We start from the raw sequence: 27,605 nt of genomic DNA, 5'->3' as shown, positions 1-27,605 counted from the left end.
GGTGTGTGATGATTCACACACCCCAAACATTCTGGAACCAGCCTCATTTCTTCTCATTTGATTCTTCTTTCTTCTTAATAAAGGCAAATCAGAAAATGAGTAAGAGTGGTTTAATTGGTCTATCTCATCAACTCGATAATTGGTGATGACCTAGAGGGGTGGGATAGGGAGGGTGAGAGGGAGGCTCAAGAGGGAGGGGATATGGGGATATCTGTATAAATACAGCTGATTCACTTTGTTGTACAGTGGAAACTGGTACAACAGTGTAAAGCTATTATACTCCAATAAAGATCAAAAGAAAAACAAATCTTATATGGCCTTCTCATAGAAACAAAATCAGAAATCAGAGATTAAAATTATCTGTCCTATATTGGGCTCAGAATATCTGGTTACTGTTACAGTCTGGGTTGTTCAAAGTGTTCTGGAACCCTGGATGAGCCTGTGCACATCATGAAAAACTCGATTCACTCATACACCTCATTCGGAGCCATGCTTTTCTATCTGAAAACTTTATATAAAGCAAAGGTGCCAAAATGGATTGTGAAATGTACCAGTGAATCAGCCAGATAGTTCAGATAAAGGCTAAAAGCCTCTGATGAGAAAGGCTCTGGTCAGGGCGATGGATCTGGGGCAGGGCAAGGAGGGGGTTGTTGTACGTGTGTGAGGAGGGGCAGGGCAGGTCCTGGTGCCACACAGACAAAGCAGTGCCCTCAGACGCTGCAGCTGGGGCCATTCCACAGTGCAGATCTCCCCTTTCTGCATTGACAAGGTCAAGTCTGGTTCCTCCTAAACTTGCGCTGCTCTCACTATGACACACAGAGACTTTCGAGGCCCAGTGGTGTGAGCCACCCTCCCCCACCCCTGTCACCCCTCTCTAAAGCCTGTCACCCTGACTTCCCCTCTGACAGCTGCTCAGCCAGGCCCATGCTGGGTACCTTCCTGCCTGTCGATGACGCCCAGAGCACTGGCATCCCGGATGAACAGATGCCCATTGTTGAAGATGCCAAACATGCCCGCATCCACGTGGGTGAAGTAGAAGAAGTAGTTCAGATCGTTGCTCCTCAGAGACTCCAGGACACCCAGGAGCTGGTAGGCCAGGTCGGCCGCCTGGTCTGGGGGTGCACCATAGAATTCCTGCAGCGGGCTGGTGCTGGTGCTGACCAGAAATCTGCCGCAGGAGCCCAAGTACTTGGGCAGTGGCCATCCCTCGGCGCCAGGGAAGATCTGCCAGGCAAGAGGAGGAGGCATTAGAGGATTAGAGAGAAAAAGCTCCTGGAGACAGATCTCTCTCTCTCTCTCTCTTCCTCCCCGCCCCCCACCCCCCCCAACTCTCTCTCCCCAAGAGCAGACAGAAAGATCAGCCTTACACAGGTACCCACCGTCTCAACACATCAGCAAAGCATCCCTTAACCTTGTTTTACCTCTAGGAACGTGGCAATACCCTGCTCCCTCCCCCTCCCCCCCACCACTTTTTTATTCCATTGTTGATGGAGGGATTCGGAAAAGGAAGCTCCTCTTTCCATACTCTGGGTGCACTTGCCACGATTTTAGAGGGTATTCAGGCTTCAGGGGAATGTGTTTATTTGAAGAGTTGTATAGTTGAGAAAATATGACTAGCATTTCCGATTTCACAGATATCATTGCTTAGGAAGAGGCTATGGGAGCGGGGGGAAACGGTCAACTTAAGGCTGATTTAAAGAAAAATATTTTAAAAAAATAGCAGTTCAGGCAGAAGGTTCTGGGATAGGGCAAAAATTATGAAGGTGACCCTCAGGTGACTCAAGTTTTGGGAACTGCTGCCCTGGCCCTAGGTAAATCTGCCTGGCTGGGGTAATTACGTACTCACAGAGACTCCCCAACTGACTGGAACATTCCAACAGCCTAACACCCGTCTAGGGAAGCACAGAGCTCCACCCAGTTTCCTCTGTCTCCTTGTAAGAGCTCCAGGAGTTTGGGATTAACATATACACACTACTATATATAAAATAGATAACCAACAAGTACCTACTCTACAGTACAGGAAACTCTACTCAATATTTTGTAATAACTTATAAGGGAAAAGGATCTGAAAAATAATAGATACACTGTGTGTGTGTGTGTGTGTGTGTGTGTGTGTATGACTGAATTACTTTGCTGTATACTTGAAAGTAACACAACATTGTAAATTAATTATATCTCAAAAAAAAAGAGAGGCGGGAATCCTGGCTGGTCTTTTTTTTTTTTTTTTGACTATTTATTGAAGCAGCTATGTCTAGAATGGTGTTTCTTTATGGGAGAAATGACAGAAACTATAAAGACGGAATGCTTTTCTTATTTTCCTTCTTAAGAAAGCAAAGTCATCCCCCTTTCTGATGATTTTCTGTGCCTTCTGCCATTTTAGCCCATGTCGTGAAGAACTTTTTCTTGTTCTCCCCCTGCCCACTGGGGTCTCTTCCACTGTGTCCCGTGGAGAGAGGCCCCCAGCCCCCGGGCAATGTCTAAATGTGCGGCCAGAGAGTCACCCCTGGGTTGGGGACAGATCCACGCCACGCCCTTCCTGTGCGGAGCTCAGGGTGGATGGAGGGTCCCAGCCAAGGCTCCTCAGGAGCCAGGGCTGGAGGTAGCCAGGTCACCTGCCTTGGCCACAAAGGGTAGGACAATTGGAGAAGAGGGCCTCTGAGGGCGCAGGACAACCAGCAATTCCTTATTCTCCTCTAGAATTTGAAATGCCAACGTTAGTAGGCAGCTTTTAGCAGAAAGAGCATGGACCCTGAAGTCAGACGGCTCTGGGTTTGGGTTCCATCGCTGACACTGGCTAAGGGACTGTGGCCAAGTCACTTCACAGCTCTGAGAGCCACTTAACCTCATCTGGAAGAGGGGACAATAATAATATTCCTGTGGGGTTGTCGAGTTGTGAGCATTAAATGAGATAATGATGTAAAACATTCAACACAATGCCTGGCGCATAGCTGGTGCTCAAGAGATGAGTTGTTATTATGTACTTAGCCATCATGCCTTTGCCTTAATCATATATAATTAATATATTATATATGAAAAGAATATATAATTATGTATTATATATCTCATAAATAATTTCAATAATATATTATAAATAATTAGAACAAAAAATATAATAAATAATATATAACATTATTAATTAAAACTATTAATATTAATACAATAGTATAAACAATTAAATATAATGTTAACAATTTTAAATTACAGTTATTAATATAATACAATATTATACATACTTATAATATAATTAATAACAATAATAATTATTATCAACTCTTGTGGGGCTTCTTCCTCCTTCACGCCCTCCTCTCCCTGCACATTCTCCTTCCCCTCTTCCTTCTCTTCTCTTTCCAATCCCTCTCTTCCTCTCCCACCTGCTCTTATTCCTCTTCCTCCTTCTTCCCCTCCTCTCCTTTCTCTTCCACCCGCCTCCTTTTTCTGCTCCTCCCTCTCACTTCCTAGTTTCCTTTGTGCCCATTAAGTATTTTTACTCTTGGGATCTGGGAGAAATGGGTGTGATGGGGCTGCGCATGTTCTATAGACGCCTGCTGACTTATTAAGGGGCTGTCTCTGTCACTGGACTGGAAGCTGCATGAAGGCAGGGGCCAGCACATCTGTCTTGTTGGCTAGTGTCCTAGAGCATCCTTACCTATTTGACCATTCCCTTTTTGATGGACATTTAGGTTACTTCCATTTTTTTCTCCTTTCCAAGCATATATCTTACTGATCTTTGAGACACCTGGTCAAAGTTGCCCTCCTCCACAAAGCCCTTCCGGGCTGCCTCTGGCAGTGAAAGGGTGCCTCCTCTCCGCCGCCCCTCCTCCCCAGCTCCCATACCTCTTTCCTCTACAGCAACCACAGCACTTCCCCACTGCAGAAGCCAACACGTATTTACTGAATGCCACGAAGGTACTAACGTGGGCTGGTGGCCCCAAGGTGTGCAGTGATAGGAGAGAGCTCAACCCAGGGCCCACCCCCTCGGAGCCCGATGTGAACTCCCTCCCTGGACGGGCTTTCCAGGATATCGCTGCATACCTGTAGGAGGATGGGATGCGCGTTGACAGCTAGTGTGTAGAGGAGACGCAGCTTGTCGCGGTCCGTGAAGTGGTCCATGAAGATGCTGCCAGCGTCGGCCACCTCTGCATAGCGCCGGACCACGCGATCCAGGAGTCTCTGTGACGGGCAGCGCAAGAGAGGGCTGGGCAGGCCCTGCAGGAGATGGGAGAGATTCTGGGAGGAGGAAAGTGTGCTGAGTGCTCGTGGGTGCCGGCAGGACAGGCAAGGGCAGGCCCTGCTGTTGGGGGAGATTGCGGGGTTGGTTGGGGGTGGGGAGCAAGTAGGCCCTGGGGGAGGTCATGGAGCAGAGTACCCCCGGCGGGCGTGGTTGGAGGGGCCTGACAGGACTAGATGGGGGAGGGCAGGAGTCGAGGAGAAAGGAACCTAGCCGTCCTGGTGTCAGGGTAGGAGGCCTGGGCAGGCAGTGTGTCCCTAGTGAGCACTTGGAGCCTTGGAGACCCTGTGTCTCCGCCCACATTTTGCAGCTGAGGAACTGAAAGTTTGCAGAGTGTAGGTAAGTGTTGAACAGGTTGGACTCAGGATTTGAACCTGTTATGAACTTCATGTTTGTCCCCCCCACCCCCCAGCTCATTCATATGTTGAGACCTTAATTTCTAATATGATGGTATTAGGATGTGGGGCATTTGCGAAGTAACTAGGTCATGAGGGGGGAGCCCTCATGAATGGGATTAGTGTCCTTATAAGAGGAGGCATGAGAGAGCTTGCTTTCTCTTTCTGTTCTCCTTCACCCTGAGGATACCATAAAGAGATGGCTGTCTGCAAACAGTGGAGAGAGCCTACACCACGAATCAATTGGCTAGCACCTTGATCTTGGATTTCCCAGCCTCCAGAACTGTCAGAAATACAATTCTGTGTTTAACCCACCTAGTCTTCTGTTATAACACCATGAGCTGACTAAGACAGAACCCAATCCGATAGACTCTAATATCCGTGTCTTTTCCCCTGTAATAGGTCTTGCCCCTCCCTCATCCCTATAAGCTATCCAGGTGGAGACCATAGAAGATGATTTGAAACTATGAGAAGATCTCTTTGCTTCTGATTTTCTTTTCCCACACAGGCTGAAATTCCACCATTAGAGATAGTCATTGCTGGGGCAGGGGTGGTGGTGGGGGGGTAAGTAATTTCTTCTTCTCTTTTCCAAGAGTCAACTCTTAAATGAAAATACCTCTGGGAGAGGGAGGATGCTACTTGGCCATAAAACAATAATAGTATGTAATAATTATTGAGTGCTTAGTATACAACAGAAACTGTTCCAAGCCCCTCACAGGTAGTGTGTTCTTTCATTTCCTCCTCCCAAGATCCTAATGAGGTAGGTACTATTATTGCTCCCATTTTATGGATGGCAATACTGAGATTTAGAGAGATGAAGTGAGTTTCCCCAGGTCACACATACCTAGTATTTGTACCAAGACTGTACAACAGGTGAGAGGTAGGTAGGTGGAGGCAGGTAGGACCTGCATCCTTATTTTTACCAGGGCTGTAACCCTGCAGTTGGGTGAGCTCAGAGCACTCATTCATTCATTCACCCACCAACGTTTGCAGAGAGTCTACCAAGGACCAGACTGTATTCGAGGCACTGTGGATGCAAAGGGGACCACAACAGACACTGCCCTCTCAGGCCTGTCGGGTGGGGGAGACCATCAAATGCCCAGCAGTTACGACATGGTGCAGGGGGAGCTATGACTGGCGTGAGGTCAGGGATCTACGGAAGCCCACAGGAGTAGGGCCACACTAGAATTTTTGAGGCATTGGTACAAAATCCTTTGCCTTCGTGGGCCCCTTCCTCCATAAAAAATATTAAAAATTATATTTTACAACTGCACTAGTATAAAGAGAAATACATTAATATTATATACTCAAACATGTTCTTGAATCTAAAAGATCATCTATTTCTTCTGATTTTAAAAGAAATCAAAACATTTTTGTGGGCCCCTCAAAGGCTTCTTGGGAGACAGTGAAGTCTAAGCGGAGGCCTAAAGCAAGGGTAGAGTGAGCCTGCAAAGAGGGTGGGAGGGTATCTGTGCAGAGGGAACAAGATGTGCAAAAACCTTAGTGATGCATATGACTGCCCAGAATAAAGATTCCATCCTCAGCTTCTTTGCAGCTAGGTGTGGAACGTGAATAAGTACTGGTCAATGAAATATAAGTAGAAATTTCTGAGAAAGGTCCTTAAAGGGAGCGGGTGTATTCTTTACTCCTTCTTCCTTCCTGACTGGAATGTGGAAGTGATGGCTGGTGCTTGGGCAGCCATCTTGGACTAGGGCATGCTAAGGGTTGTGGAGCAGAAAAATGAAAGTAGCCTGCAATCACAGAGCCACTATATCAGCCCTGGACAGCTACGTATCAGTTTCTTTTATATAAAAGAGAAGTATATTTTGATCTTATTTAAGCCACTGTTACTTGGATTTTTTGTCACATGCAGCTGAACCTAGTCTTAAATATCACAGAAGAAAAGAATGGAAGCAGGAAGGTCAGTTAAGAAGATGCAACGGTCCAGGTGTGAGATGAGAGAATGAAAAGATTTGAAGATATTTGTAGGTAGTAGAATCTATAAGCCTTGGTGATTGGTTGAATGGGGGAGGGGGCCAAAGAAAAGGGAGGTGTCAGAGCTAGTACCCAACATGAGGGTGGACACCAGAGGTATCATTTATGGAGGTAATTTTAAAACTTGTTCACAAACTCTTTGACACTCCTCCCATCAAGGGTGGAGTCTAATTCCCCTCCCCTGGAATGTGGACTGGCTTTGGTGACTTGCTTCTAGTGACTGGAATGCTTACAGGATTGATGCCGTGTGACTTCTGAGCCTTGGCTATAAAAGGAGATACAACATCTACTTGGCTCTCTCTTGTACCCAGACACCATGCTGTAAAGAAACCCAGGCTACATGGAGAGGAAGCAAGATCCTTAGCCCTCACCCAGCTGAGTGCCTAGTTGACCGTCCAGCCCAACTTGCCGGACACGTGACTCAGCCATTTTGGGAATGGCTTCTCCGGTGCTCTATTGCAGCACCTCAGCTGGTGCCACGTGGAGCCTCGTGAGCCTTCCTACCAAGCCCTGCCCAAATTGAATGTTTATGAGCAAAACTGATGATTGCTGTTGTTTTAAGCCCCTAGTTTTGAAGTGGTTTGTTACTCAGCAATAAATAACTGATATATTTGCTGAGAAGGTTCTGGGCCATCTCTAGAACTACAGCTAGAAGAGGCTCTAAGACCATCTTGTACCCTCATCTCCCTTTATGGTGGAGGTGGCTGTTTCCCAAGGTCCTACTCACAGAGTGGGGCTCCAGCTACTTCTCTTTGGTTTGTGCTGGCCAAGTGCAAGCCCACAATGGTATTGGCCAATGGCAAACAGAAATAGGAAAGCAAACATTTCCAATAAAATAACGATTCATTATTATCTCATTATGACACACTTTCTGGGGATTGCCCATTGCTTTGGCGTTTCCAAATCACTACTCCCTTCTCTATACATGGGCAACAAGGCTAACTCACCATTTTCCGATGAAAGGCAAAAGGAAAACCAAACCCTGGCCTTCTGTTGCCCCTCCCCTTTTCATGCCTGGGTTCCTCATCCTTGCATTTCCTGTCTGGTGTCATCCCTAGGGAACCAGTGGGTGCCAGTGGGTCAAGGTCTTCACAGTGTGATGCAAGTGACTGGGCTTTTGCTCTGCTGCGTTGTCACTTCACAGGGGGCTTCAGTGCAGGGTGGTACTGAGAGCGATTGTCACGCTTCTCCCCCACAATCCCTAATAGTTTATAAAACAACGAAATTTAATGGGTATTTCATTGTGATGGGCAGTTTTATGAGTCAACTTGGCTAGGCTGCGGTGCCCAGTTATTCAATCAAACGCCAATCTAGGTGTTGCTCTGAAGATACCTTGTAGATGTGGTTAACATCTACAGTCAGCTGATTTTAAGTAAAGGAGATTATCTTTGACAATGTGGATGGTCCTGATCCAAGGAGTTGAAAGGCCTTAAGAGCAAAACTAGGGTTTCCCTGAGGAGGAAGAAATTCCACCTGTGGACTATAACATCAGGTCCTGCACAAGGGTCTCCGGCCTGCTGGCCTGTCCTATGGATTTTGGACTTGCCAGTCCCCCCAATCTCATAAGCCAATTCCTTGAAATAAATCTGTATATATATACACATAAACATATATACACATAATACATATATATGCACACATATATACCATATAACATTATATTTTATATATAACTATATTATATCACATTAGTTATTTTATATAAAATTTATTATATTAATTAATAATTTATACTATATTTATTAATATAGGTCAATAAATTATTAATGTATATTTTGTGTAATATATTATGATAATGCAATATATGCATATATATATAATATATATACACACATATTATACACTGGTGCCAAGGGAAAAGCCCTTGTTCATTGTGGAAACAACAGCAACTGAGACGGAAATCTAGATTTGCTTTCACTTTTGAAGCTTCTAGTGAAATCTGAGTACACAAGAAGTAACTTCTGCAATGAGTTGTTTGACCTTTGGTTGGCTTTTATCCACATCCTTGCATGTGTTTGCTCAAAAAAATCACCAGCAACCAGCAGTGTCCTCATTTAAAGGGAAGCGTGAAAGCTAAATTGTCTAGACAAATGATTCTGTGACTCTGATGGAGGAACTTAAAAAGTTAAAAGAGCCGTGCTTGTTGTTGCTCCCTAGAAGCCAGAGGTAAGAGAGTTCAAGAGGGCAGGAGGGGGGGGTTTCCTCAGAGCAGACCACGACTTAGAAGTTACATGGATCTCCAATAACCTACCCAGAATCGCCCTAGTCCTTCTCAAGTTCCATGCCAAGGGTGAGATCTGCCCAGCCTGAGGGTCCCATTGGACGTGGAAGATGGCAGCAGGGGGACAACATCTCTGTGGGGGTTTGATTGCCTGCCATCACAGAATGTTGGGCACACGCAGCTCTTTCCCGGTGGTCCTGTGTGTTGGTGAATTCTGGAGGGTGGCAAGGGAGCTGCGTGTGGAGGGTGATGCAGAAGCCTCCGTAGTGACCACTATTTGAAAACATGGTTGGTTGGCAGGACACAGCTGGGGAAAGGAGGGTGATACTTTCTTGAAGTTCTAAGTGTCAGGCCATATGGCAAGCCTTTTCACAGATATTATCCTGGCATACACAGGGACTTTTAGCTTTTAGTTTTCTCTTGCCCTGTGACTCCTCTCGAAATTTAAAGTGATTGATTTAAAAAAGGCTTAAACAATTTGTGGAAAACGCAGTGACATTAATTTTTGCAGCTCATGCTGGCCAATGCAAATGGTAGACTGCATTATCAAGTGATCCAGTAAAATGCTCCCATTTTCCAGATGAGAATACTAAGATAGGGACCAGGAAAGGGAAGTGACTTGTTAAAGATCATGCTGCTTATTGATGCACATTATACTCAAGTTCATGTCCCATATTAATGATCCTATTGGTTCTGGATGACTTTTAGCTGCTTCCCTAAAGCAAATGCTACTCAAAAGGCAAAGAGTTACAAAGTAACCTAAATGTCCATCAACAGATGAATGGATAAAGAAGTGGTATATATATATTATATATATATATATATATATATAATATATATATATAACTCAGCCATAAAAAAGAAAGAAATTTTGTCATTTGCAGCAACATGGATGAATTGGAGTGCATGATGCTAAGTGAAGTAAGTCAGAGAAAGACAAATATTATATGATTTATTACTTATATGTGGACTCTAAAGAAACACAACAAGCTAGTGAATATAACAGAAAAGAAAGAGACTCACAGATACAGAGAACAAACTAGTGGTTATTGGTGGGGAGAGGGAAGGACGGAGGGGTAATATAGGGGTAGGGGATTAAGAGGTACAAACTATTTGGTATAAAATATGCTGCAAGGGTACATTGTACACCACTGGGAATATAGCAAATAGTATTTAAAAAAAGAATAGCAAAGATTTACCACCACTGCATACACTTGTTCTGATGGAAATAAATGCATAGAAGAAAGAACACTAGCTGCTCTTAGAAAGAAAAATCCAAGACAAGAAGTTGGCTTCCCTTTAAGATGGGAGGTCAGGAAGTTGAGGTCTCAGTGCTAACCAAAGACACAGTTTGATTCAGGAATCTGACCTTCTTTCCAGACACATCCAACTGACTAACAGAGAGCTTCATATTGAAATGAGAATTAATTTTCTCTTCTCAGATAGAATCTGTTCTTTTGTTCTAAGGCTTTAAAGAGCATAAAAATAAGGCAAATCAAAATTATGTTTGCAAATTATGGCACACATCTAAAGACAGCAGATGTGCTAACCCCAGTCACTTTATTCCCCTCCTTTCCTTTTCCAAAGACTACCACCATCTTCCCCATCAATGGGTCAGGACACAGGCAGTGCCCACATTATGTGTAGAGAATGGTTAGCCTATGTACATTTTTCCATGCACCAAAAGGATAGGCGTTTCCAAATCTGCTCATCATGGGAGTGTTCATTGTGAGATATTCAAACACTGTGGAAGTGTAGAGTGTGAAAAAAAAAATGTCATGTTGCTGCCCACAGAGGCCACCATTGTTCTATGTGGGGATGTATGAATACACATGCGTAGTGAGGTCTGGGGAGAAAAAAAGACTGGAAGTTAGCTTTTCCAGTAAGAAGGTTGCCTGGCCAGCTCAGTTTGGAAAGCTGAGGGAAATCTTGAACAAATGAGTTTTTACTTTTAGTGAATTTACTTTTATCAAGCTCTTCAAGCACCCAGGGAGAAGAGAAAGTTCTAGTGCTAATAAACCTGGGAGTTGACTTTCCGGTTGCACACCTCAACACTTTTCACATGATTTAGTTGTTAAATATGCTTGTGAAGTTAGGTTTAGGTTAATTATATATCATAGTTAATCAATGTGTCGTAGTTAGAACAATGACCATTCAATAATTGTATCCGTTGTGGATAATTAAGCCAAAAGTTCCTGAACATTTCTTCAAGCTGCATTGTATTCAAAACCTTGAAAACCCCTGTTTGGTTTATGTTATTAAGAGAAACAGCTCACGGTTTTTTCTTTTCCTACTCCAGCAGATGCATTCCCTGCCCGCCCCCCCCTTTTATTTATTTATTTATTTATTTATTTTTTGGGGGGGTACACCAGGTTCAATCATCTGTTTTTATACACATATCCCCGTATTCCCTCCCTTCCTTGACTCCCCCCCCTCGAGTCCCCCCCACCCTCCCTGCCCCAGTCCTCTAAGGCATCTTCCATCCTCGAGTTGGACTCCCTTTGTTATACAACAACTTCCCACTGACTATTTTACAGTTGGTAGTATATATATGCCTGTGCTACTCTCTCGCTTCGTCTCAGTTTCCCCTTCACCCCCCGCCCCCTCCCATACCTCGAGTTCTCCAGTCCATTCTCTGTATCTGCATCCTTATTCTTGTCACTGAGTTCATCAGTACCATTTTTAGATTCCATATATGTGAGTTAGCATACAATATTTGTCCTTCTCTTTCTGACTTACTTCACTCTGTATGACAGATTGTAGTTCTATCCACCTCATGACATATAGCTCCATCTCATCCCTTTTTATAGCTGAGTAATATTCCATTGTATATATATGCCACATCTTCTGTATCCATTCATTTGTTGATGGGCATTTCGGTTGTTTCCATGTCCTGGCTATTGTAAATAGTGCTGCAATAAACATTATGGTACAAGTTTCTTTTGGGATTATGGTTTTCTGTGGGTATATGCCCAGGAGTGCCACCCCCCTTTTATTAAAGTTCTTTCTGATAGTTTTTTTTTTTTTTTGATCTGAAACCCAAACTCAATGTGAAGTTTCTTGGTTTGTTAACTTTTCATTCTACGAATGCTGGCCACCACAATCATTATTTTGGAGAAACCATTTGGATGATTTTTCAAAGTTCAGACATCCGAAAATGTCCTCATAAATCTCAGCCTCTTATGTTACTTCACGACGCTGCTCATCTCAGACGCTGTTACTGGTACTAGAGGATGGAGGGAATTTTGTACAATAGATGGTCCCCAAATCGTTTCAATTTTGCTTTGAAATCCATAAGATATCCTTATGATAGGCCCTTCCCCCATTAGGAAGTTTCTCTCTGGTACAGTTGGCCTCAGCTGATCAGTTTAGGCTCCCTGCAACTTAGTCACTGATGGAAAGTTAATCACATAGGGTAGAAGCAGGGACAGGAAGTTAGCCAAGAGTGGGTCCAGAATTTGAAATTAGCCTTGGATCATCTCAGAGTGGACAACATACCCCGGAGGGTTGACTAGGTGTTAAAACAACGTTAAATCAAAAACTAAACAGACTTGGTTGGGCAGGGCGAGGGATGTAAAATGTTTCCCTCTCACCGAAAGGCCTGTCTCTGACACAGCTGCCATTTCCACATAAAGCAGAGCCTCTAGCTCTGTGACATCCTTTCCTTGGGCGGGGCTTCTGTTTGTTTAGATTCTTGATACTCCACAGAGTTTCTGGGTTGAGCCCTGATGGGATGTTCGAGAAGTTCTGTTTTAATCGATGGGGAGGATTCCCAGGAGCGGAGTAATGAAAATCCCCCCTGAACAGGTGGACTTATGTGGCTTTATCCTTTCTCCTGCCTCTACCAGGGCCTCCTAGTGGATCTTCTTCATATCTAACCTCTCCAGGCCACTGCCTGCCTCCATTCCATCTTGGAATCCATGGGCCTGGGGAGGGGTCTTTGCCTGGATAGGTGGGCAGCCTTTACCCTCAATTGCAAAGGTGAAAAATTGGATTCAATACCAACTTTGAGAGGCAGTATGACAAAGTAGTTACAAGCCTGTCCTTTAGAGGCAAGCTACCTGGGTTCAAATCCCAGCTCTGTCACTTAAAACAGCGTGACCTGGGGCTAGCTCTTCAATTGATCTGTGCCCTAGTTTCCGCATGTTTTAACTGAGGGATGACAATTAAGGGGACTCTGTGACTTATCTTCTAAACCTGGATATTTTTAAGAGTGAAAGGGATGATATTAATAATTAAATCAGGACAGCTGGCATATGCTGGAACTGTCTCAAACAAACCTGAATATTATCGCACCCACCTCATCAACGGAGGGTCAAATATCCGAGAAAAGTATCTGGGACATGGTAAGGGCTCTATGAGTATTTGCTATTATTTGCCCCCAAAAGAGCACCTTTCCCAAGTTTCCCACTTCTGTAAGTGACCCTACCATTCTCCCAGTCTTCCAGGTTAGAATATCTGGAGCCGTTTTCAACTTCCTTATCTTAATGGCTGGTCTCTCCCGTCTTGGATTCCCCATGTCAAGCTGTGCTGTCTCTATTGTGATCGCTAACATGCATTGTGTTGTGTCCATCTGTGTCCTCAGTCACCTCTCCCCCAGCTCGTGCCCCCCCTCCCCGGGCTTAGGTGGCCTATGGATGTGCCTTTAGGCAAGTCCCTTTCCCTTTTTGAGGCTGTTTCCTCATCTCTGAAGTGGGTATGATGGTAGATGGTTTACACCAAGGACATCACTCCATTGCCCGGCTCTAGCTGGATCTCTGGACATTGTAGGCACCTGATACAACTTTCCTGGATGCATGATGAACATCTCACTGTGCTTTACACACTGTGGAGTGCTTTGTAAACACAAGATAGTGTTGTCAGTTCCAAGGGTCGGTGGGGGTCAATGGTAATGTGTTCCCTCTCCAAATTTCACAATAAAATGGATCTCTGAGTAGGAAGCAAGGTTGCCTTTGGAGGGTCAAACAAATGAACTCCACGTTGACCCAGGCCTGTCTCTAAATTTCGAAAAGAACTAGGGAACCCCAGGAAACCCTAGTCAGGGTGCTCTGGAAGTAACTTCAGAGAGAAGGGGGTGGGGAATGAGCCTTATCCTCTTGTCCTCTATTTGGAATGGCCAATTAGACATAAGGGATTGGTAAGATTGGGCACTCAGGAAAATCTGAGAGTCAGGAGTTGGCTTTGGGTTTGGGGGAAGAGGGCGCCCACCCTGTGGCCTGCAGCATCCTGTGGGCAGGTGGCCAGGCCACTGAGGATCCCTAGGCTGACTTCCCTCTCAGACCAGCGCCCACCCAACAGGCTTCTGACTACAAATTGTCTTCCACTGAGGAGCCCTACTTAGTGGTGGAGTCAGGATTTGAACCCAGGCCTGAGTCCCTTTCTTGCATTGAGACTCAGCCTCTCCTCCCTACTTTCTTCACCAGCAGCTGTGTTTTGGGGGCCCTGTCCCACTTTTGCTACACAGCCTCACCAACCTCACTTCGTTGCCCATCCACCCCGCACCACTTTTAGGTTCCATTTGTGGAAAGATCCACAGTCTTCAAATCACTTTTCTTTAGAAATGCAAATTCTCAGACCCTACCCCAGACCTGCATAGTCAGAAGCTCTGGGGCTGGGACCCAGCAATGCAGGTGTTAACCAGCCCTCCAGGGGATTCTGATGCCTGCTCAAGTGTGAGAACCACTGTCTTATAGAATACAATTTAGCTCCCCGCCCCCCTGCCGCAGTCCTACCATTGCAACATCTACCCACTGCTCTTGACACATACTATAATCATGGGTCCTGACACTTGCCACTTCCCACAATTACTTCTTATTCTCATTTTCACAGCACGCTTTTCTTTTATTCCCTGGAAGATATGCTCTGGTCAGGGCTACCTTCCCTTGCCTACTTGTGCCCCTTACTTGACAACCTTTGGCAGCCAGAGGCTTATTTGGTGGTGATCATGGCCCCTTCTTCCACGGGGTAGTCAACATCTTGGGTGACCCTGCTGGTGGAAGTGGCGACTAGCTTTCTCCTCCTATTGGCGTCTATCTCTTTCTTCCCACCTCTTCCTCTATCTCCCTCCATTCTGGGGCCCCAGAGGCTTTGCCATTGAAGCATTTGTGGGCTGCTCCAAGATTTTCACTGTGGCAGATGAAATAATCATTGTGGCAGGCAATTCAGCTGATAGTTGAGACAGGTAGAGCAGCTGACACACAGTAAAACACGTTATTTTCATGGTCTGTCATTTTGATTCAGGTATGCCAAGGTTGGTCATAATTCTCCACTGGGCCATGTCATTTTACAGGCTGCTGTTTTGTTTGTTTCTTTCTGTCTTTTTAAATCAAAAGACAGGAAGCCAAGTGCTTCTGACAACTCATTCGTGCATGCAAACTTGCAGAAACTTCCAATGAAACTCAGTGGCTTCTGCTGTGCAAAGGTCCTGTGGTCTGAGAAGATCAGACAGAATTCTGATTGCCAGGAAAACCTTCAAACCAGCCTTGAGTTTGCCTGGGGGGAGGGGCTACCAGGCTTCTTTTTATCCCCACCCCCTCTGTTGAGGTTGTACCACCTGTATCAGTCAGGGATCAATCAGAGAAGCAGAATCACTAGATTTTTTTTTTAAAACAGGATTTGAACTTATACAGTTGTACAAGCAGGTTAACAGCCTCTGTAAGGCTGTTGATCTCCAATATGATGCTGGCACTTGAAGTCCATAAGCAGGCAGTTGAGAAGGGAAGACAGATGCAAAATGGGGGAAGATCAAGGAAAACATTGAACCCATAAGCACAAGATGGAGCTCATGACAATGGACTGAAACCCATGTCAGTTCTTGTTGCATCTGAGCTTGATGGTGCAGAGACCTGCAGAAGCTGGGGCCCTTTGATATGGAGCTAACCCTAGCTTGGGAGTCACAGAAGCTGACGGAGGAGCCAAGGGGAAGGCTGCAGGCCTGGCTGCTGCCTCCCCGCAGCGAGGGGAGCCAGAGCAGACATGCAATACTGTGTATGAGCCACAAAATGGCCACCGTTGCCCTTCTGCCCTCCCAAACTCCCAACAGAATCTCTCTGTGGTCTACTCTAACTGGAAACATAAGGGAAGGGAAGTCTGGGAAATGTAGTTCAGTCTGATCATGTTGACATATTCCAAAGCTACCACATCACCTTTGGCTTCCTTGCTTCTCTCTTGATGACTTTTCTTCAACCTGACTGAAGTATGTCACTGGACCCTAACCACCCTAAGTATATATTTGGGGAGTGGAGGTTAGTTCTTCTGAGAAAAGCCTAGATAGAGTCACAGCCTTGGATAGGCAGCTCTTGGCCAGGGCTGTGGGTGAGGCGCTCTCTGTCAGACAGAGTTCAGATGGGAGTCAGTGATGGATTGTCTGGTCAGGTCTTGGTTGGCTGAGCCTCTTTTCTGTCTCCAACCCCAACCGCTATTTCCCCCACCTTTAGCGCCCTCACTCCCCTGCACCCTGGGTAGCTTCACAGGGTACCATCTACCAGATCCTTTCTGGGATGGAGGGTAAGGTCAGTAGACAGAGAAAAGCAGCCACTTCCTAGAGAGTGGGTATGAGAAAGTAGAACAGGAAGTCCTGGAGAGAGAGGCGGCAGAGCCCGGAAAGGCCAGAGATGAGTGTTTATCCTGAGAAGGAGGTGTTAGACATCCAGACCAGGGTCTGTCACTAGGCTCAATGGCCCTTTGGGACTGCATTGCAGGGAGAACCAAAAGGAATTTGGGGACATTTCTCCCAGCTCAAATATACTGTCGTAACCACTCGTGTGGGTTAGGAAAGTTGTCAAAACTCCCCCGAGGTTGTTGCAAGTTATTTATTAAACAAAAATTTATCTAGCCCCTACTTTGTATAAGGCATTGTGCTAAGCACTGGAGTCATACAGATAAATAAGAGAGGGTCCTGACCTGACCTCCAAAGAACTGGTACTCTGGTGGGGCAAAGTGACATGTATGCTACCAAGTTCAGTACAGGGCAGAAGGAGACAAACGCTACAAGAGGTGTAAACAAAGTGCTGTGAGAGTACAGAGGAGACAGCAGTGGGGGAATCCAGGAAGTCTTCACAGACGAGGTGGCATGAACATGGTTTTGAAGAATGAGTAGGATTTTGGCAGGTGGAGATCTAATGTCAATGCGTTTCAAGCTGAAGATCAGAATTGAGCACAGGCCAGGAACAGACTTAAAGTCCATATCCAGCAAGTGGAATCATAGCAAAAGAAAGTTGGGACCAAATTGTGGGGCTCTTGAAAACTGTATTTAGGAATTTAGATTTTATTTTACAGATATTGTACATAATCTTAGAGGCAAAGCTTATTGGTCATGAAGATGCCATGAACACCCTCAAAAGCTGCTGGTGGGAGTTAAATTAAGTTTGGTATTAAGCACTAAAAACATTAAAAATGTTCATAGCCTTAGACCCAGTAATTCCACCACAGAAAGTAAGAAAGCGGGAAAGCATAGTACTTAATGGTGTGACTTCTGGAATCAGGAGATAGACCTGTGTTCAAATCCCAGTTCCAAAATTTTATAGTCAGGTGATCTTGGGCCAGGTATATAAATCTCTCTAAGCCTCAGATTCCCCATCTGTAAAGTGGGAACAAGAATATCTTATAGGTTGTGAAGATTAACTGTGACAAATGTATATGAAGTGTGCCTGGCCCATAGAAAGTAGTCAGTATGTGGTAGTTTTGAAAAGGAAATTTGTCTCAAGGATATAATACAAACATCAGGCAAAGACATTGCAAAAAGATGCTCATCAAAATATGTATAATAATGACATCAAATGACATAAACACTAGTGAATAACTTTATGGTATGGTATACCCATGTGATGGTGCTTATAAAGAATTTTAATGATGTGGGAAATAGTATGTGATGTAATATAAAGCCATAGAGGAGTATGCAACATGAAACATACAACTTATTTTTTCTTAAGTTAAATCTGCCAAAAAAAATGACTAGACGTAAAAACACCAGTGTGTTAATGGTAATTGCCTCTGGGTGGTGGGTTATAAGCAATTTCCCCCCCTATTTCCTTATGAGTTTTTAAAAAATATACTTTATAAATTTTTATAATAACTATGTATTATTTAATAGTAAAAAGAAGGGAATTCCCTGGTGGCCCAATGGGGTTAGGACTTGCTGATTTCACTACCGGGTCCCAGGTTCAATCCCTGGTTGGGGAACTAAGATCCTGCAAGCCACACAGCAGGACCAAAAAAAAAAAAAAAAAAGGAGGAAAAGGTCATTTATATCCTAGAGACCCCTGTCTACTGTCTTGTCCCCAGAATTGGAAAGTGCCACAGGTAAATGACCACCTACTGAATCTGAATAAATGATGGTATGCAGAAAGTCTCCACCACAGCCAACGCCATTTTGGGGGCCCTAGATGCCAGGTTAGCCTGAATCACTGACCTTTGCAGAAGCCTCTTTGTAGGAGGCAGTGTTGGCCTAGAGAAAGTGATGGAAGAGCAATTGGCCCTTGCCTTTCACCTTTCCTTTTGGTGTCTTACCTTCCCTTTGAGGTGCTATGCTCAGAAGTGCTTGGGCCACCTTACCAGGCAAGCCCCTGGAAGAATCACCCCTCATTCTCCTGAGCAAGAGGCCCGCCATCTATTTGTCCCTCCCCTGCCCTGGGTCAAAATGCCTCAGCTGTCTCTCTTCCAAGATAACTATGGAGAGACCAAGCCCTGGAGAAGCTGATGGATAACTGTGTCACCATCCCTCCTCACCCAAATTAGGTAGACATTTCTGGTATCAAGAGTCATATTTCAAGGAGTAGGAACCATGGGACTTTCAAGCTTGTTAACACCTGAGTCACGCCAGTAGAGACGCTATCTGGGGGAAAGACTGTACTTTCAGAGACTCTGAAATCTGATGGCCTCTAGAGATGACTGGAAAGTTAGCACAGGTGTGGATCGAGAGTCATCCTGAAGCCATGAAGAGTGACTGGTGAATGATGTCCTATTCATTCACTCATTTGATCACTCCTTCATTTCCCAAAGCTTTATGAAGTGTCTACTCCATGTCGGACACATGTGAGGGAAGACATTGATGAATGTCTTCAAGGATGTCATCAAGGATGCAGTCTTTGCCCTCAAGCAACTCCCTGTCTGGTTAGAGAGGCAAAAACAGAAAGACAGAAAGAAAGACAGAAGGAAGGAAGGAAGGGAGGGAGGGAGAGAGGAAAGAAAGAAAGAAGGAAAGAAAGAAAGAAGGAAAGAAAGAAAGAAAGAAAGAAAGAAAGAAAGAAAGAAAGAAAGAAAGAAAGAAAGAAAGAGAAAGAAAGAAAGAAAGAAAGAAAGAAGGAAAGAATGAAAGGGAAAGAAAGAAGAAAGAAAGAAAGAAAGAGAAAGAAAGAAGAAAGAAAGGAAGAAGAAAGAAAGGAAGGAAGAAATAAAGGAAGAAAGGAAAGAAAAGAACCAATGCCATGTACTCTAGAGAAAGTGCTTTTCTGGTCTGCTGTAAGTGTTTTATTAAGTCAGATTCCCCTCTGGCTCCCATGCCAGGCTTTATTCCTGGGCTGAAATGTGTTGGGCTGAAAGCCACAGGTATTCTCCACACTTTCTTCAGCCCTGAAACAGTATCCAAAATGCCAAAGCTTTTTAGAATAAGGTGAGATTTTCAAAAGAAAGAACGATGGCTTTCATAGCTATATTTAGGATTTGGATATATGAATGCAATAGCACCACTTTTTTTTTTCTTTCCTGGAAAGTAAATCATTTTGAGATTTCTAGTTCTGGCCATGACAGAGTAACTGGTATCAGGCTTATCCTTCTGATGGTAATAGCTCTAAAACCTGGAAAAAACATATGAAACTGTTTGTGGGTATTGGACCACAACCAACATAGGGCAATCATCCTTGAGAGAAAGGATGCACATAAGCTAAGCCCCATATTTGCATGTCTTTCCCCCTGAGGACATTTTCCAAGCTTCAGTGCAGGGTCTTTCTAGGTAGAGGAAACAGCGATCAGGATATGAGGCTGCCTGAATAGCTTGGATTTGGGGGTCAGGGTCCTATAAAGGAAAAGCCACAGAGAAAGAGCACCCAAAATATATGGGAAAATTTTCCCTCAGATCTTTAGCCAACTCCTAAGCCACTCCATAGGAGCAGGGTGGGACTCTAGAGCCCTAGCAGAGAACCACATTAGAAAGCTGTATCACTGAGCAGAGATGTCAGAGGCCAAATACTGCTGGAGAGATGGGGTTTTGGGCTAGACATTTTAGTGAGCTCCCTGGGCTTTTGATTGGACCTCAGAAAGTCCACATTCCAGTAGTAAGGCTCACGTCCTACCAGCAAGGACCATGTCTTAGGAGTAAGGGTAAAGCTGAAAGAGACCTGCACTAACAAAGCCCCAAACCCAACCTCAACAGGATTAAGGCAGTGGTTCTCTACGGGGGGCAGTTTTGCTCCTCAGGGGATATTTGGCAACATCTGGAAACAGTTTGGGTTGTCACAGCTGGGGGTTGTGATGCTACTGGCATCTAGTGGGTGAGGGCTGGAGATGCGGCTAAACATCTTACAACGCACAGAACAGCCCCCACCCCTAATCCCCCCAACAAAGAATGATCCAGCCCCAAATGTCAATAGTGACGAGATTGAGAAACCCTGGATTTTGGTGAGCAATTTCATTGGCTACTAGAACAAAGCTCAACAATCTTTAGGAGAAGATAACATAATTTAGAACCTCTACCATGTGTTATCCTTAAAATCCAGCATGCAATTAAAACTTACTAAAAAGTGTGAAGAAGCAGAAGAACTAATTGATAATCGAGAAAAAAGAGACTAACCAACAAAAGCAGAAGCAGAACCAAAGATAATCTGGATATTAGGGGTAGCAAGTATATAATTCAAAGTCACTATGATTAATATTTTAAGAAAATAGAGGAAAAGACACAAAATTAATGAAAGGGAGAGAATTTCAATAGAGAATTGGAATCTATGAAAAAATTAAATGGATATTTAGAACTACGAAATGCAATATCTGAAATTAAGAACTTATTGGCTGGATTTAACACCAAACTGGGCATAGCAGAACATAAGCTTAGTAAGCTATATATGAGAGGTAATACATGAAAGCTTCTAGAAGTAAAAAAGGGAATACCTTTTTGGTCATGGGATAATTGGAATATTTAAAATAAAATAATTAATACACTCGACTTCATTCAAATTAAGAATTTCATTTCATCAACAGATACCATTAAGACAATGAAAAGGCAGGCCATGGGCTGGGAGAAGATATTTGTAATACATATATCCAAAAAATAACTCATATCTGGAATATAAACATCACTTTTACAAATCAATAACACAGGGCTTCCCTGGCAGCGCAGTGGTTAAGAATCCGCCTGCCAATGCAGAGGACACGGGTTCGATCCCTGGTCCGGGAAGATCCCACATGCCAAGGAGCAACTAAGCTCGCATGCCACAAGTACTGAGCCCACGCACTGCAACTACTGAAGCCCGCGTGCCTAGAGCCCATGCTCTGCAACAAGAGAAGCCACCGCAATGAGAAACCCGTGTACTGCAACAAAGAGTAGCCCCCGCTTGCCACAACTAGAGAAAGCCCGCGCATAGCAATGAAGACCCAATGCAGCCAAATAAATAAATAAATAATAAAATAAATCTTTAAAAAAAAACCCCAAAAACCAAATCAATAAGACAGACAACCCAATAAAAAATGGACAAACAACTTCTGCCAGCACTTTACAAAAGATGAAATCAAAGCAGCCAATAAATATATGAAAAGGGTCTTTATATTGTAAGTTATGAGAAAAATACAAATTCAAACCACGCAATGAGATATTGGTAGACACCAAGATGACTAAAATGAAAAACTAACAGTATCACATGTTGATGAAGATATGGAACAATGGAACTCTCTCTTCCATTGCTTATAGGAGGACGTCAGTACAACTACTTTGAAAAACCATTTGACAGTATTGACTAAGTCGGTCCATCGGTACATGCTATGACCCAGAAACTTCACTTCTGTGTGCTTACATTCACCAATTGACATAGATAAGAATGTTTGCAGACGTTTTAATTTACCATAACCCAAACTAAAAACAACACAAATGTTCATCAACATTAGAGTGAATAAACTGTGACTTCATCATACAATGGACTAGTCTACTGCAATGAAAAAACAAACTACTGATTAATGCCACAACATGGGTAAACAGCATGACAACATGTTGAGGACGTATTGTGTGATTCCACTTAAATGAAGTTCAAAACGAGGTAAAACTAATTTATGGTGACTTAGGTCAGAATAGTGGTTACCATTGAGGGGGTTGGGGTGGTTAGCTGTTCCAGTTTGCCTGGGACTGAGGGGTTTCCCAGGATGTGGGACTTTCAATGCTAAAACAAGGATAGTCTCAAGAAAATCAGATGGCTGGTCACCCTAGAGGGGGTCTCTTTAGGGAGGGGACATGAAAGAGCCGTCTGAGGGGCCAGAAATGTTCAGTATCTTGATGTGGATGGTGGTTAAATAAAGGAACATGTATAAAAATTTATCTAGCTGTGTATGTTAGATTTGTGTATTTATATAACTTATACTTTGATTGAAAAACTTTGAAAAGAACTATATTTTACAAAGTATAGAGTGAAAAGAAACTAAAGACCTTTTGGGGAGGGCCATGGGGAGAATTTTGGTGGATAACAAAATGAAGGCCCAATTCTCTGACTATACTACCGAAAGCAATTTACAGATTCAATACAATTCCGATCAAATTACCAATGGCATTTTTCACAGAACTAGAACAAGAAATTTTACGATTTGTATGGAAATGCAAAAGACCCCGAATAGCCAGAGCAATCTTAAGAAGGAAAGATGGAGTTGGTGGAATCAGGCTTCCTGACTTCAGGCTACAGTGATCAAGACAGTATGGTACTGGCACAAACACAGAAATATAGATCAGTGGAACAGGATAGAAAGCCCAGAGATAAACTACGGTCAACTACTCTATGACAAAGGAGGCAAGGATATACAATGAAGAAAAGGCAGCCTCTTCAATAAGTGGTGCTGGGAAAACTGGACAGCTACATGGAAAAGAATGAGATTAGAACACTCCATAACACCATACACAAAAATAAACTCAAAATGGATTAAAGACCTAAATGTAAGGCCAGACACTATAAAACTCCTAGAGGAAAACATAGGAAGAACACTCTTCGATGTAAATCACAGCAAGATCTCTTTTGATCCACCCCCTAGAGTAATGGAAATAAAAATAAAAATAAAAAGTGGGACCTAATGAAACTTCAAAGCTTCTGCACAGCAAAGGAAGCTATAAGCAAGGTGAAAAGACAAGCCTCAGAATGGGAGAAAGTATTTGCAAATGAATCAACAGACAAAGGATTGATCTCCAAAATATATAAACAGTTCATCCAGCTCAATATCAAAAAAACAAACAACCCAATCAAAACATGGGCAGAAGACCTAAATAGGCATTTCTCCAAAGAAGACATACGGATGGCCAAGAGGCACATGAAAAGCTGCTCCACATGACTAATTATTAGAGAAATGCAAATCAAAATTACAATGAGGTATCACCTCACACCGGTTAGAATGGGCATCATCAGAAAATCTACAAACAGTAAATGCTGGAGAGGGTGTGGGGAAAAGGGAACCCTCTTGCACTGTTGGTGGGAATGTAAATCGATACAGCCACTATGGAGAACAGTATGGAGGTTCCTTGCAAAACTAAAAATGGAATTACCATATGACCCAGCAATCCCACTGCTGGGCATATACCCAGAGAACACCATAATTCAAAAAGACACATGCACTCCAATGTTCATTGCAGCACTATTTACAATAGCCAGGACATGGAAGCAACCTAAATGTCCATCAACAGATGAATGGCTAAAGAAGATGTGGTACATATATACAATGGAATACTACTCAGCTGTAAAAAGCAATGAAACTGGGACATTTGTAGAGACATGGATGGACCTAGAGACTGTCATACAGAGTGAAGTGAGTCAGAAAGAGAAAAACAAATATCGTATATTGACACATATATGTGGACTATAGAAAAATGGTACAAATCAACCGGTTTGCAAGGCAGAAATAGAGACACAGATGTAGAGAACAAACATACGGACACCAAGTGGGGAAAGCGGGGAGGGTGGGGGGGGGGGATGAACTGGGAGATTGTACACTCTAAACATATGCAGTTTATTGTATGTTAACTGTATCTCAATAAAAGTTCTTAAAAAAGAAATGAAGGCCCAATTTTCATTCTTCATGTGTGCTTGTCTTTTTTGAAAGGTATTGGGACTTTGATCTGAAAAGGGTGGAGCAAAACAGTGGTGAACAGAAATGGGAAGCCAGAATGTGTAAAGGAAGCTTCCATGGTTTGGAATGAATTTTTCCACCTGGAAGATTAACAGAAACCTTGCAACAATATTGCTGAATCTTGGGCAGTGAAAGCAGAGAACAGAAAAGACATGAAAATCCATTTCTGATATTCAAAGGAGCAAAAGGGTAGATTTTTACAAATTATTGGATCATAGGAAATATTCTGACAGGGTATTAATAGGTTGATTTGTGTACCTCTAGAAGAGGAAGTAATGATCTTAAGTAGTTATTGAGGATTCATTTAACTGAATCATTCTAGACACTTTTTTTCTTTGACATGGTTCTTTGATTTTTAATCATAGAAATGCAATAGATTTAGAATATATAGACTTTAGTGAGGAATTCAATAGTAAGTCTCATGATAACTCTCAAAGGAGATGGTGAAGTAAGATTTTGATGGGATAGGAAATTAAGATGACTCGTAATTGGTTCATTGAGTTTACCTAACAGTGAATGGATTCATCCCCATAGAGTAAGAAGGCTTTCTCTTTGGCCCTGTTATGTTTAATATTTTTATTAATGACTAGAATCTCGATGAAAGTTGTATTCATGTTGGGTTGATAGTGACTATAAATAACACCATCAAGTTGACAGGCTGTAGTAATGGATTTAATCTAAGAAGGTCATATTTAACGGGAGAAATGAAAGGTTCTGTTCTTGAAAACTAAAATCTAGCGCCAGAAGGGATTTCAGTTGACACAACTTTTAATGTGTATCAATTTAGGGGATGACCACGATGGGAAAGAGAACTGGGAATGTTTAGATTGGGAAGCTAGGATTTAGGAGGTGAATATAAGGGAGGGAGAAATGGCATATGTCACTCCAAGGAGTAGAAATAATTTAATAATTTAAATGAGTGAAAGCTATAAGAAGACGGATTTGAGATGAACTTTTTAATGATCCATTCGGTTCAAAGAAGGAATAGGTTGTTTCTGAAGGTAGTGAGTTTCCTGTCACTGTATGGTAGGACGAAGGATGCAAATAGTTTGAGGATTTGAATTGGTGTGCTTTCAAGTTTCTGTCAACTGCAAGAATCTATGACACCCATGTGGTTCAGCGGGTAGAAATCTATTTTGATCTTTAATGAGTTGATCTATTGCTCTGTGGTCTGCTGTCTAATGTTAGGAACAAATTGACATGCAACGCCCCAATTTTATATCTTTTTGTATTATTCCTCCCCATTAATTGCCAGACTTGTGTTGATAGCTGCCTGACACAACACTGAGCAGTGATTTGGCAAAGTAAATCATAGACTGGGGATACGTAGAGTTATTATCATTGTTATTTTCTAGACATGATTATGATTTCAGTTATTTGCTCCGTGGTTCAAATAATAATGTTTTTAAATTCCAGGTTTGGTAGGTTTTGGGGCTTCCCCCTTTTTATTATTGTTTATGTCTGATTTTATTGCCTTTTAAACAGAGAAAAAGACCTTTGGTATTTCTTTTTAAAATGTACTGAACATTTCTGTGGCCTAGTAAACGGTTTTTAGAATGTGACCAATATATATCAATCATTTCTATCATTAATTTTTTCAAGTGCATATCTTTACAGACATATAGACTATATAGTTTAACCTCTGCTTACTGCATATTATGTGGACTTACACAGAGGCATAGCCAATCAGCAGGGCTCTGAGCCAAGTCACAGTATAGCAAAAGCATTTGTTCCAGAGTACATCGCGATAGGGATAGCGAGATAGCAAGGAAAGAAATCATAAAAAGAGCAAAGGATGGCTTGATTTATTTAAGAAGGTGCTTGGTTGGCTAACATCTAGATTCAGGGAAAGCTGAGAGCCCCGTGAAGACGAAGTCTGCTCTGGCTGGTCCTTCTTGGTGACTGTTCAGGCTTCAGTAATGCTTTAGCTGGGAGCTGTCTCTATTCTGCATTTGAGACTCATTGGGAAGGAACCACTGGCAACTCATCTCTTGTATGCTTTCCCTGAGTCTTCTCTTGCCTCCTTTTCCTTTTCCAGCTTGTCTGTGTCAAGGCTGGCGAAGCCTTTCACTGTCTCCTTTTCACTCACGAGATCCATTAAGAATAGTTTAGGAGTCATTTTTGAGGACAGGCTGGGTGACCTATGAGTCCTTTATCTATGAGCCTGTGATACAGTGGAGACCTGGAGATTAATACTTTAGTCTCTGTCCTATTCCAAAGAAACCCTTTGCCACAAATGCTGAGGTGACAAAGTCTTGGTGGTTTTAACCTTAAACATATCCCATGATTCAGTCTCGGTTGTTTCAACTTTCAACAATTCTATGAATGAAAGGAGAAAGTGGACTGTAGAGGGGGGTGGGGATGGGTTCATATCCATGCCATAAGCTGTCTCCAGTTGCTCCAGAAACTCCCATGGGCAACAAAGGAAAAGCACTGTTACTACTTCCTAACGGTTGCGGACAGCAAGGTCTCAGGATCTTATAGTCACAATGTACCTCTGAAGGGGCTCTGCTTTCCAAAGACTGTTCAGCCAGAGGGTGTGCACTGATGTCCTGGGAATATCGCCCTGTGTGAGGGCACTTTTAGTTGCTTACATTTCCTCTTCCGCTAACAGTCATTTCAGCTTTGACTCCAGTGTTAGATAAGTATGAAAATGGTACAACTACCAATCAACTGTTTTCCTTTCAGCATCAATATAGCCATGTAATTAAAAAAAAAAAAACACGAATGCAACTTTTTGGAAGGGCCCTTGACCTGGTAGTTTGTGATGGATTAAAATCTTTATAGTCTGAAAACTAGCTGCGGCTCCAATATAAAATTTCCATCTTCATTCAAACACTTTATCATAACCTGTCTTGTATCAGAACTAGTCAAATATGGTCTGTCTTCCCCATTGGGGTGTCATCTCTCAGAGTGCAGGGACCTTGTCTTGACACCCTTATACCCTCCTAGGGCCCAGCATATGTCCTGCAAATACCCCTTAAATATTTTTGAATTAAATTTAAACCAAAGGTGAATTTTACTATTCGTTTAGCAGTTACCGCTAAAACTATATTCTGATTAAATGGTTAACGTGCATTTTGGTTAATTTGCTTATTTCCCTTAGTGCATTTATGTAAAAAAAAGAACTGAGACCAAGGAAGTAAAATTGCCAGGCACCCTGGTTTAAACAAAGCTTCCTGAACACTCTTTACCACCATCTAGTGGGAGAAAAATCTCCGTGGTCATCGAACTGGTTCCCGTATGAGGAAGAAACAGGGTCTGTGTATAGCACAATGTCAATAGCAGCTGGCAGTTGAGGGGATGAGAGGGGGACACGATGGAGGGGATGTGTTTTCCTCTGATTAGCCACGTGCTGCTGAAGGTGGTTGCCTCCTTGCGCCTGGCCTAATAGCAGAGGAAGCCTTTGTGGTTTTGCGAACGAGTACATCATGATAAACTCTGGGTGCTGTTCTTGGCTGTGGTT

The 27,605-nt window shown here is 43.1% G+C and overlaps 1 protein-coding gene across 1 annotated transcript in view; it reads right to left on the bottom strand.

Moving 5' to 3' along the window:
- Positions 1-27,605, bottom strand: part of DIPK2B (divergent protein kinase domain 2B) — a 46,265-nt gene that overhangs the window by 4,805 nt on the left and 13,855 nt on the right. Inside the window, exons 3-4 of the mRNA XM_057718530.1 lie at positions 4,033-4,206; positions 936-1,224 (exon numbers count right to left, since the gene is read on the bottom strand). Coding sequence (XP_057574513.1) covers positions 936-1,224; positions 4,033-4,206 — 463 coding nt within the window. The remainder of the gene's footprint in view (positions 1-935; positions 1,225-4,032; positions 4,207-27,605) is intronic.

The sequence above is a fragment of the Hippopotamus amphibius genome, chromosome X, assembly GCF_030028045.1.
Source record: "Hippopotamus amphibius kiboko isolate mHipAmp2 chromosome X, mHipAmp2.hap2, whole genome shotgun sequence".
Classification (NCBI taxonomy): domain Eukaryota; kingdom Metazoa; phylum Chordata; class Mammalia; order Artiodactyla; family Hippopotamidae; genus Hippopotamus; species Hippopotamus amphibius.
The sequence above is the reverse complement of the archived record's forward strand: the minus strand, read 5'-3'. Positions and strand labels throughout refer to the sequence as shown.